Source organism: Corvus moneduloides, chromosome 2 (assembly GCF_009650955.1).
Source record: "Corvus moneduloides isolate bCorMon1 chromosome 2, bCorMon1.pri, whole genome shotgun sequence".
Taxonomy (NCBI): Eukaryota; Metazoa; Chordata; class Aves; order Passeriformes; family Corvidae; genus Corvus; species Corvus moneduloides.
In genome coordinates, this window is record NC_045477.1 from 115,899,881 (window position 1) to 115,912,348 (window position 12,468).

General features: G+C 48.5%; 1 protein-coding gene across 10 annotated transcripts in view; it reads right to left on the reverse strand.

Moving 5' to 3' along the window:
- Window positions 1–12,468, reverse strand: part of BCOR (BCL6 corepressor) — an 82,217-nt gene that overhangs the window by 15,979 nt on the left and 53,770 nt on the right. For 6 of the 10 annotated variants that reach the window (XM_032100928.1, XM_032100930.1, XM_032100927.1 and 3 more), the window contains 4 exons: window positions 8,311–8,592; window positions 7,560–7,913; window positions 1,537–1,865; window positions 945–1,214 (listed from right to left, as the gene is read on the reverse strand). In XM_032100928.1, coding sequence (XP_031956819.1) covers window positions 945–1,214; window positions 1,537–1,865; window positions 7,560–7,913; window positions 8,311–8,592 — 1,235 coding nt within the window. The remainder of the gene's footprint in view (window positions 1–944; window positions 1,215–1,536; window positions 1,866–7,559; window positions 7,914–8,310; window positions 8,593–12,468) is intronic. The other 4 variants (XM_032100932.1, XM_032100933.1, XM_032100934.1 and 1 more) reach the window with 2 other exon arrangements.

A 12,468-nucleotide genomic window follows, 5' to 3' on the forward strand; every position in this document is an offset into this window, starting at 1 on the left:
GCTCCACAGAAAGCTCTCTCCAGCTATACAAAGGGCATTTCAAGGTTTCAGCAAATCCCCAAGGCTGGGCAGGCCCCACCTGGACCTGGGCTGATGCCACCTTCCCACGTGGGGCTCAAGCCCAGCTCCATGGTCCAAGCAGCCCTCTCACCAGCACAGCAAACCCAGCAGCCATGCCAAGGGCAGCTCTCTGCAATGAAACACCTCTGCACCAGATCTGAAATCGAGCAACAATGGTGCTCATACCTACATGCCCATATTTCCCCAATAAAAGCGTGCTTCAAAACAGCAGAGCTAAGGGATTCATCGGTTTCTGATTTTTGTAGCAACAGGGGGTCCCTTTCATTAGACAACATTGTTCCAGCTATACCAAGCAGCTCCAGACGCTGAGTATAAAGCATGCAGAGTGCTCCTATGATGCGTCTGATCATGCAAGAGGACACTCCAAGCGCTACATCCTGTGTCACATACCAGATACTCCTTGGAGAGAACAAAAAATAAAACCCTTCTCCTAAACTACACGCTCTTCACGAACAATAAAAGCAGAAAACATACAGCTCATTAAAGATCACCATAAAGATTACTTGGGGGGAAAAAAAAATAAATAAAAGACATTTGTTCTGTTTGCAGATGGTTTATATTTAAAGGGAAGTGAGGGTTACCAATAAAACTTCACCCTTTGCTCATTCCCACGGGATGCTGCTCACCCTGCATCCCTGCCAGCTGACCCAGCAGCGGTGGGGTGTCATTCCCACAGCAACCTGCCTCCAAACCCCACACGCCAGGGAAGGGAAAGCAGCAGGGCAACGGGGGCTACAAGTTTCGACGACCCAACTGAAAGCAGCTACTTCACAGAATTTCCATCTACAAAACCAGGAAAAGGATTTTAACTTTTGAAATATTAAAAAAACCCATCCTCCCGCAGGGCGCCGAGGGAGCCTTACCTCATAGCCCAGGCGTGCCGCCCGCTGCAGCAGCGTCTCCCCCGCGTTCTTGTTGACGATCAGGCGCCGCGCTTCGGGCGGCATCGGCCGGCTCGGGGTGGTCTCCTGCGGGGGGCTGGCGATGGGCAGCTGCGCGGGCGGCGGGGCGGGGAGCAGCGAGGGCGTCTGCGGCAGGCGCTCGTACGGCTTCTGCTCGTACGGCTTGGCCGGCGAGGAGTCGCAGTCTGAAGTCGGCTCCGGTCGCTTCCTGACTTTCCTCGTCACCGTTACCTGTCAAAACCATTATGGTGGGGGGCTCTTAATCTCTGTTCGCACGGTACAGTGATGGGACTGTGTTTTGTCAGCAAGGAATTACACCTTTCTACTCGTATTTGATTTTTTAAGAAAGACCTGCTACAGCTTTTAAACACAAGATGCTTCACCCCTGCAACAACTAAGGTTAAGAAAAGCAAACACAAAATGTGCAAAGCATCCACAGACGAATCTGAACGCAATGCCCGCTACCCTAGCATGCACGACAGCGCGTTGGTTTTAAGCAAGCTGGCTCTGCCTTCTCAGAGGCCGGTGGACAATTAAGTCTAAATAAAGATACCTTATCTTCAGCATTTTCGATATCTGTGGTGTCATCCCCTGTCAGAGATGACCTCCTTCTCCTCTCCTGCAGTGCCAAGTGTTTTGTTTTACACTGACGTTTCCCTGATGGCTTCTCACACTCGCTGTATTTCGGCAGCAGAGATGCATGCTGGAAATCCTCCTCTTCGTCTGTGTACAGCCCATCTGTCTTCCGGCTTTCTTTAATTTTCTGCTGTTTGGCAGCCAACCTCGAGGCTGGAGTACAGCTTGGCTGAGCCTGCCTTTTGCTGTTTGCATTGGTGGATGAAAGGCTCTTCATGTGCGGAGACACCGGGAATACAGGCAAGCCTAAATGGGAAGGAAAGGCATTACACATCGCATGGTGCGTTAAAAGGAAAATGCATTGCTAGCACTTAACACAAGCTCCTCGACTGCTTAAGAGATCTACAATTACATTTTCAAATCATTAATATTTTAAGCGTTCCACATCCAAACTGTAAATAGCATCTCGCCCGTTGATGCTACGCTAACAGTTATCGGGCTCTAATAAAAATCCCTGAATGAAATGCCCCGCGCAGGTGCCGGGCAGCGCCAGGGCCGTAGGGATGCGTGCCAGGCCAGCTTGGCAGTGCCACAGCCCGGCCACCACGGGCGGAGTGGAACCGCTGCAGCACCGCCCCACTGGGGGAAAAACTCGCCTCCTTACCTGGGACTGGACTGCCTGATCTGAAAGGGAACCAACTCCTCCAGCAGCCTGGGCCCAGCCCGGGTTGTCTCAGTGGGGTTTAAGGGCAGACACAAGGATGGCAAGGGAAGAGGGAACAGGAAGAGAGGTGGGAGCATGGATCAGATTTTAATGGGACAGCACAGGTGAGGACACTGAGCTTAGCCCCAGGATGGCCGTAAGACAGGGAACATCTCCTCGGCAGCATTCTGACTTCAAAAACAATCCAAGAGAAGAAAGACTACTCAAGGAGCCATCCTTGAGAAGCCCTGTGCAAGCTCTCTATCAGAAAGCACAGGGATTTTGCAAGAAAAGCAATCAGATGGTTTTTTCCCCCCAGAACTCCACCCAGAAGTGAGTCTCTCTGGGACATTGGGACAGTAAGGCCAGTGCTCTGCTGCCTGTGGCAGGATACTGGTAGGGCTGGGTTTTCTCTGGGGGTTAGCTCCAGCAAGCTGGATCCCACAATCTGGGCCACATGCAAAAAGCATGGTTAGTTTTGGGGTTTTTTTCAGAGTGCAAGCAGGCTTACAACAAAACGACGACAGGAAAGTTGACTTTTTATAGTCTGAATTTCCCTTGGGAAGAGAATTGAGGTGACCTCAGAACCAACTCCTCTGCAGAAAAATTAAAGGTTTCTGGAAAGGAAGGGACACTTCAGCCAAACAGTACCACACCACCAAGGGAAAGCGTGGAAAAAACCCTGAGAACTTGGAAGAGGCTCCCTTGCTCCAAGAAGTCTCTTAAGTGATGCTACTTTCAGAACACAAGAGATGGCAGGAGCAAATAAGCAGGTGCTCAGAGGAGAGACGCCCTTACTTAAAGAGATTTGGTCTGGAACTAGTCAGTAAAAAAGAAAATAAAATCTAGAATCCTCCTGGTGGGCAGTTTCACACTTTAGTCTTCCTTTAAATAGATCTGTGAAAGCAACTCACAGAAGGCTTTCTAGATTAAGGATGAAAACAGAAATCCCTCAGTTCTTTTGAGCCACTTTCTAGAAAAAGATGCATACCACGGCTTGCCAAGCAGATGTCAGGGAATTTATGGGACACATGATGTGCAGATTGTTCAGCAAAAATCATGTAAGTTTTTCAGGCTTTGCAACACTGAAGGAAGGCACCTAGTCATAGGCTGAGCCTATGGATGCAAGGCTGTCTTTCCAACTCTGTAGACAGCACAAATTAAGGAGTGTTTAATTCTCATGTTCCCAACTAACCTAACTGAGTAACGTGAAAAGCACAATTCCAATGCAGAAGCACCATCATTACCTACTTAATCACTTACTAAAAAAAAAACATGGAAAAGATGCAATGCAGCAGTGAGGAGCTCTGGTGAGTGCAAAAAGAACCAACTGCTGCATGCAGAAAAACTACAATAGAATGAAAAACTCACAGGTCTGGCAAAGGACAGGAATACTGAAAGGATGGAGGAAAAAAAAAAAAACACAGGAAGCTTATCTCAAAGAACTGCAGACTTTCCCATGCAGAGATGCCGAGGCATTGAAAGCAGAAGTTTAATCACCACAAAACCTGTGTACCCCTGCCTGCAAACTCGTCATCAATTCTGCTTCACTTTGACCCTCCACAGTGGTGACAGCAGGCACCAGGCTAAACATGCACTGGAGCTAGGAGATGGAGAGAGCTATGCTATGCCCAGGAGCTTCAGGATCAGTAACACTGCAAGAGGCCAGCACTACACAGAAAAAGCCAAGCATCAGCCTGGGAAATGCAAGACAACACGGGCAGAAAAGCAGCAAGTGGTTAATCCTGAAATCCCACCCCGTCTTTCTAACCACATGAAGGCAGAAGAAAAACAAGAGTGAGGACGAATATACCTAAATATCCACGGAAAAAAAGAAAACCCAAACCAAAACCCCCAAAAAACTCAGGCCTCTGACTGATGTGGGTTGTGGCAAGTCTGACTCAGAGCAGGACCTGTCTCCCTTCCCGCAGGAGCGGGCTGCTGAGAGGTCCGCGCGGAAAAGCAGCTGCTGCCGCGTCACCTGAATACTCGCTTGTTCAGCTCCCACCCCAGCAGCTGCCTCCTCCTGCCTGCCAAGCCCGGGGCCACCACGCTGCCTGCAGCCCCAGGCAGCTCCGAGGGGCTGGCACAGGCTTCCCAGTGGGAGAGATCCTCCTGGCTCCTCTCCTCAGGGCTTTTGTTTCCGCGCTGTTCGAGCTTTCTCCTCGCACCGGGTGAGCGGCTGCGGCTCCCCAGGGGAGCATCAGCAGAGCTGGCTCTGCACCGCCAGCAGCACAGCGTTATTGCCCAGCTGGGACCCCCACAGAGACCGTGGCTTCTGCCTTGGTCATGGGGCTGGGCAAGCAGTGTGATGCCCTGAGGCTGCAGTATCCCCATGTTCATGGACCTGCTGCACCCCGGAGACCCAGCACGGCAACATCACTTTGCAACAGGATCACAGAACCACAAAATGGTTTGGGTTGGAAGGGAGATTGTCCCTTAAAGATCATCCAGGTCTAACCCCCCTGCCATGGGCAGGGACACCTTCCACTAGACCAGGCTGCTCAGAGCCCCATCCAACCTGGCCCTGAACACTTCCAGAGATGAGAAATGAGGCAGCCAGTTTCCCTGTGCAGCCTGTTCCAGTGCCTCACCACTCTCACAGTCACGAATTCCTTCCTAATAACCTAATCTAAACCTACTCTCTGTCAGCTTAAATCCGTTAGCACTTGTCCTATCACTATATGCCCTTGTCAAAAGTCCCTCTCCAGCTCTCTTACAGCCCTCTTTAGGTACTGGAAGGTGCTCTATGGTCTCCCCAGAGCCTTCTCTTCTCCAGGCTGAACAATCCCAACCCTGTTGGCCTGTGTTCATAGCAGAGGTGATCCAGCCCCCTGATTATCTTCGTGTCTTCCTCTGGACTTGCTCCAGAGCAGGTCCACATCCTTCCCACGCTGGGGACCCAAAAACTGGACACAGCACTGCAGGTGGGGTCTCACAGGAGCAGAGCAGAGAGACAGAATCACCTGCCTTGACCTGCTGCCCACACTGCTTTGGATAAATACAACTGGGGTGACAAGCCCAGAAGTCAGAAACATCCACATTCCCAGAGATTTGCAGGCAGGGGTGGCAAATCATCCTGATAATGTTAGACTAAGGCTTCAGAGGCACAGAGGCAACCCTCATGTCCTGTTACAGCCTGTTCGTCGGGATACAACCAGCTGCCCAGCAGCAGAGACTACCACAACTGCAGGCAGTGCTTGAGCACAGAGAACAGCTGTTCCCAGCCCCAAATTTAAAAAAAAAAAAAAGCTGCAAGTGATGGTGTATATTCTCACATTGATAGTCTCTGCTTGCTTAAGAAAAGTTTGAGGACTGGTCCTGAGCAAGACAGACAAGCTGGAAGTCTCCATCCCCATGAGACTGTCATGCAGAGGATGCTCTATCACACAAATGTCCTCATCCCAGTCAACTAAGAACAAGGAGATTAAAAAGTTTACACTTCAACAGGGCTGGAGAAGTACCAGCAAAATTATCTGGATGATATCCAGTGTCTTTGAACAATGAATAGCGAGGTGCAATTTAGTCAAGTTTATGGTTTTATAGCAGCTTCCCAACCTAAGAGTTTTTTCATAGCCACAGGGCAGCAACTGAACCTAAATGCCTTTGGGAATGGTGCATAAACTGGGAGCCACCTCTTTTTCTTTCCCAAGGCCATGAGCCTATCACTGCCACAGGAGGCATTGCAGGGGAAAGTGAGAGCATCCTTACACAGTACAGCTTCTTGTCAGTGACCCTCGTTTAATCTCTACAAGGTATCACTCTCTGAAAGTACAAAGGTGAGGGGCAGGGGTGTTTGAGCCGACACCATGCCCGCCAAGGCAGCACATAAAGCAAGGAAGTAAGACTCAAGGCTCCTTTTAAACCAAGTTTTGATCTCCTGCTCCACAAATCCTTTTGGAGAACCTTCCCCATCAATAAGCATCAAAGTTTGGGGGTTTCTGCCTCAGATAGTCCTACCAAGGAGAAGGACAGATGAGGAGCTTTAGGACTGAAGGGAAGCTGATATTTTTGCCTGTGACTGTTTCACAGACACTACCAAGGAAAGTCCTCACTGGCACAGGATGATCTGGACTCGGTCCTCTCCATGGCACGGGACAAGAGGATCCACTCTCCTCATGCTTCTCTCTTTAAAGGGGATCTCAGCTAAACTACAGGTTAGGCCAGCTGGAATGTGAACATCTTCCAGTCGATGAAGCTTCCAGGTTTGTGAAGGAGGAAGGAGCCCAAATGCCATACATGGAGCTCTCACTCCCAGAAATAGTCTTTCCTCAAAAAAACCCAGAGGGCTTGGAGAGTAAGAACAGAAGAGAAAGAAAAGAAAAGGACCCTGTGGACTGTGTGATTCCATTCCCCATCAGTTCTTCAGCCAAGCTACAGCAGCAAAATGTTGCAGAGAAGGAGAAAAGCATCAGAGAAGAAAATGTGCCCAGGGGCTGAGAACAGTGAGGACAGGAGAGTGACCTGTCCATCCCAATGAAAATCTGGCAGATTTTTTTTGGCAGAGATCCACAGGTTCTCCCCCAGGGTAGGTAATTGACAGAAATGGGAGGGAAGATGGGGAAAGGAGGAAGTGGAGTGAGGGGGAAAGAAGAAACCAGAAACAAGTCAAGGAAATGCGTGATACGCTTCGAGGAAGCAATCCCTTAGGAGAGAGCTGCTGGAAGATCTCTGTCAAGGGGCCGGGAAGTAGGGTGACAGGGGTTTACAGGACATGCTCAGGACGAACCAGCAAAGCATCCTTCTCAGGAGGAGGCTGAGCTTTGCTCTTGAGCATATGTCCTGGCAAAGGCAGGGAAAGCTAGCAGAGCTGAGGGTGCTGGAGGTGTTGGGTTCCCGAGATCAAGAGCTGCTATAGCTGTGCTGACTCTGTTTCAGAAGCTCACAGCCCCTCAAGTCCTATGCATGGTTAAACACCCTTACACCAACTAGCAGCCTGTTTGCTCCCTGTCTCACCCAAAAGCATGCCCACGTTTTATGACCCCCACCCCGCTCTCCTCTAGAGCCATAAACTTCATCTTCACATCATCTATGAAAATATTTAAAGCCAAAACACACACACACAAACACATAGTTACACACACATACACAAACACATTTTCTTGTCTGACAAATATCAGCTACAGTGCCATTCTTAAAGAGGTTTCAGTCCTTATACAAATGGACATCTACAGAAATATATATAATTTAAAAAAAAAAAGAAAGAAAAAAGCTCTCGACAATTCCTTAACATCGGTGGCAGCATGCGTCACTGTAAATGCTAAAGCCAGCTGGTTTCCCTAGTAGTCTCTGCATACCTTGTTCATTGTCACTTGTTTTGAGGGACTCTTCAGACCAACTTCTATTGCTTTTGGCCTCTGACCTTTTCTTGGTGTGCCTTTCTTCTGTGAAGTCTTTGACCTTTGCAGTGGCCTCTGGCTGAACAGCCTCAGCTAAATCTTTCCTGCTTTGCCGGCCCAACTTGCCGGACGGGGATCTCTCTGGTGACACCTGCTGCTCCCATAGTTCCCTAAGATGCTGCAGGTGACGCTGCTTTTTGGGATGGAGCCCTGTTAATTCAATGCACACCTTCAGGTTGGTCACCTCATTACAATTGGGCTCTTCTAAGTGGTTAGAGGAATTGTTTGTCATTTCCCTCTCAGGCCAGTCATCTAATGGAAAAATAACTAAAAATTAATCAAAAAGCCCCCTCAACTTAAAACAAAAGCTACATTTCACTTTCGGGGCATATAGTCTCAGCTTTAGCACCACACTATGCATTTTAAAGGTTCGCTCATTAAGGGTTACATGCACTACAGTAACTTGCACTGCTGTGGCTACAGTGTCCAATGACTAGTGCTTTATCCTTACATACCAAGTTTTTTTATATATACATATATATATACACATATATATACATACATATATATACATATATATAATTTAAAGTGAAATGACAGTGCTCACATTAGTAACTAGCAAGTTCAAAAATGGAAACACATTAAGCCAAAGCGACGTTCCCTTCACAAGACATTCCTTGAGAGAGACCAAAGCAAAATGCTGTCTTACCTTTGGAGTTCTTCTTCTTTTTTGCTTTTGATATAACTTCATCCTGCAGTTCATCCACAAAGCTTTCGTTTTGGCTGCCATCATTTTGCACTCTCTCACCAGAGTGTTTACGTTTCCTGTCCAGACGTGGACATGAATGTTGGCCAATATCTTCTGTTGGCTGGTCTTCTGCCTTTTCATATACAGAATGCCTCTCTAAATAACATTTCTCATTTGAGAGATCTTTTTCCTCTGGAGTTTCCAGAAAGTGACCTCGGTTGTTTTCAGTACTAGTAAAGTTACCTAAAAATAAAAAACAAACAAACACCACAAGACCTAATAAATACAACACAATTCACTGTGAGAAGGCTTTGCTCTCTGATCTCTTCAATGTCATCTCCATCATGACTTACGGCTCATGAGGCATGCAAATAAACACAAAACTGTACTTGGGAACAAGTCTCCTCTGGCCAGCAGTTTTCTCAACAGTTAAGCACAAAACCCCCAAAAGCACACTACTTTGTGTTGTTTTTACATTAATTTAAGAAGCACAACATTCACAATGCTTGTATCCATAGAAACATCACAATATGCTTTTTTAAATAAAGAAACATCTTTAGATACTGAAAGCACAAACCCTTTTCAAAAAGCAACCTCACCTCCCTAAACTGTGGCAAGTAACAATCCAGTTCAAAAACACCTTCTGATGACAACCAAGTATGAGTCCTCCCTTAATTCCTAATCTTTCACTAACTTCTCCCATCGAATTGCAGAGTCTGACTTAAAAGCATTCATCCCTTCTTCGGGAGATATAAATGGGATACAGAACACACACACACGGACACAGAAATGCCACTAAGAATAGCTGTGATATTTTGCAAAAAAGCACTACTTGAATCCAAGGTTATAAAAAGGCTTCCTCACTTCAAGTAACCAACCAGTCACTGTACCTCACATGATCTCTGTCACCTCCTTTTAAAACAGACCTTACTTTTTTTCAAGGAGTATTTCCAGCAATAGCAAGAGGGTGAGCTCTGAAAAGCTTACTAGAAACTAGTCTGACAAATTAGCCACGAAAACACCCATGCTGCCTCGCCTGCACTAACTCCAGCTTCCCTCCAATACTGTTTGCCCAAATTCAGAGACAGCCTATGCAATTTTAAATGGATGCTTGATTTAAAATTACACTTAATCACCATCTTGAAAAATGTTGTTTTCTTGGGTTCAACCAAACTAGCAAAGGCAAGGTTAGGCAGAGATGCAGTGCAGACTGCAACAAAAATAATCAGCTCCCATTTACAATTCTCACAAACAAGTTGGGTTTCCCACATGTTTTAGCCCTCCTGGTCAACCAATACTCCACACCTCTGCCACTGTTTGGCAAACTCTATGTTCCATCCTACTTTCCCACGGCTCTCTGCCCCTTTTCCTCTTCCTCCTTCTTGCCCTTCCTCCCTCTCCCACTTCCCTTCCTGCAAACACATCTGCTGGTTTCCTATCTGGACTCCTGACAGCTCTGTTGCCCTTCCCTCCCACGGATCCTCTCTCTCTTTCACTCAGTCTCTTGCCCTGTCCAGCCTGGCCTTCAGCTTCTGCTCTTCCCCCTCATCAGGGCTGACACTGTTCCCCTCTCCCATCTCCCCTCCTGTCCCCTCCAAGACCCACCACTGGCAGCATCTGGATGCAGCCCAACTCTATCTCACCTTATCTTGACTGCACCATCCTACAGCTCTGCCAACCCCTCCTGGTTTCTCGACCTTCCCTGAAATAGCTGTTGTCAGTAATGGAAGGCTGGGGGCGGTGAGAAGGGGAAACTTCCCTGGTGAGATTTCTCTTCACCACAACCTGGAAATGGCTCCAAGTAGCACCAAGGGCTCTGGAGATGTTTGTGGGCACCAGAAGACACCCCAGCATAATTTTTACACTGCTTGGGAAGCTGCCTGCAGGGCTGCTTATAAAACAGCACAAGATATGGGCCAAGAAAAATCAAAACAAAAGCTGATTTTCTGCAGGCGAGCGGGATGCTTGGGCTGCTCCGCTGTTTGGCGATGCTCCTCTCCACAAGGCCGTCTGGCCAACACATGCTCCCTCCCAGACTTTAAAATGCACTTTGTCACACTTCTTCCAGCCAACAACGCTGAAATGTTCCAGAGAACAGGTATCTCAGCTTACTATGACGTGCCTCTAAATCGCAGCGTCCCCCCAGATCAGAATGGATCTGGCAGCACCCTGTGCTCGCACATCTGGCATGAGGACACCGCCCCACAGCTGTACTCTATAACCACACCAAAAGCACCAGCAGTCCTGTTTCACATAGCATAAAAGCAGCTGGACCAGTCATGTTTTAAGTATCACTATAGAAATAAATGCGTCTATCAGATTTCATTTTACATTTTTAATGCAATCTGCTATTTTCCTCCTTTCATAAGGAAACATTATACTTCTGTGGTCAGTTTCCCTGAAGAGATCAGGTAAGGGCACTCTCAGCCACGCTCCTGCTGTCTTAGAGCCTTCTCATCTCCAGCAGCACCAACAGCTACAGGCCATGGTTCATGCTGAGAGTCGCTACACTGGGATAGCTTTCCTGCTCCTAACACTGTCTGGCCTGAGAAAAGACAGGCACATCCTGACCAATTCCCAGAGAAGCTCTTGCAGGGTCAGAGGAAGTAGCAGGGTGTAGGGAGGTGGCGGGGGGGCGGGGGGGGTGACGGTCTTAATCTTTATGGCTTGCAGGAAACAGCAAGCTAATTCCAGCCTGCCACCACCGAAAGCGACCTGCTGCAGAGATTAATTCCTTCTCTATCTGCAAGAGGACTTGGCACGGGGACGCCGAGCGCCGCTCGCTCAGACTGTGCTGAAAAATAAAGAGGGAAGAGACCTTGCTAACAGCTTGTCACTGTCAGCGTTCCTCCGGGGCTCCACATGCTGGGAAGAACAGCACACACCTAACTGCGGTTCATCCAAAAAGCCCTCGCTGCCAGCAGCTCCGTGACACCTTGGCCTCCGCTCGAGAGGGACCCTCAGGGGACCAGAGCTGCATCTCCGCAGCTGCCGAGCCAGAAATCCCTCTCAAGGACCGCCCGCTGCACACGCGGCTCTGAAATCCGTCCCGCTCGCTGCAGCTAAGACCATTAGGGAAGCGGCATCTCCGCGCACTAATCCCGGTTGTGTAACCACCCTGCATCGACGCGGGAGCGCAGCCCCGGCGCAGCCAGGGCGCCGCGCGGGACGCGTCCTCGCCTCTCTGCTCCGGCGCTCCCGCCTCTCCCACAGCTGGGCTTCCAGTGCGAAAGAACAAAGGTCAGTCGCTGCTGGGGACACGGCACAGCCCACAGGCTGTCAGGCTCTCCTCGCAGCCTGCACGGACACGTCGCAAGCCCAGAGGCTTTTCCCCCTGGCACAGCTGCAGCTGCCTCACGGAACGCAGGCTCTATTAATATTTTACCACCGGATTCCGCTCCGTCCTCAAACTGTTTTGCAAGCAACCGGGATCAGACGCCATGTCTCCCCAAATTAAGATATAAATGTCAACAAGAAGCACAGCAACATAAGCATAACATGCGTGCCCAACAAGGATGAGGAGAATTTATCTGCTTTTGTTCCCACCACCCCCCTCCCATGCCATGTATCTACAACATCCTTTTCTCTGCCTGAAGAAGAAAACAACAACAAAATACTTGGGAGTTTTTATATCATCATTATTCAAACAGTGGCAAGGTAGCCAGAAACACAGGATAAATGCTGAGTTCTCATAGCAACACACCTCTATGAGTAAGGAGATTAAACTCTTAAATGTGTTCCTTCCTCAAGCCTCCAGTATTTGCCAGTCTCACACCAGCTGTGACAACCAACACCAACAATTCAAACCATTTCTCACTGTCCTACCAATCTAGAAACGAGGAAGAATTAAGAAAATGCTTCTTCACATCTGGTTTCTGTCTGAAGGACGGGCTTAGACACGGGCTACAATCTCAGGGCTTTCTGTCTTCGTGCACGGGCTACAATCTCACAAGAAAGTTACACGCACACACAAACACACTACCCAAAAAAACCTTTCTTTCATTTTTCCATCTTCCTGTTGCTGTCAACTGCTTGAGACCAGGCCCTCCCATGCGATGCAAACAAGGAAACACATCTTAGTGTTTAAGCTGCAGATTCTTTTGTTCAAATAACATGGCA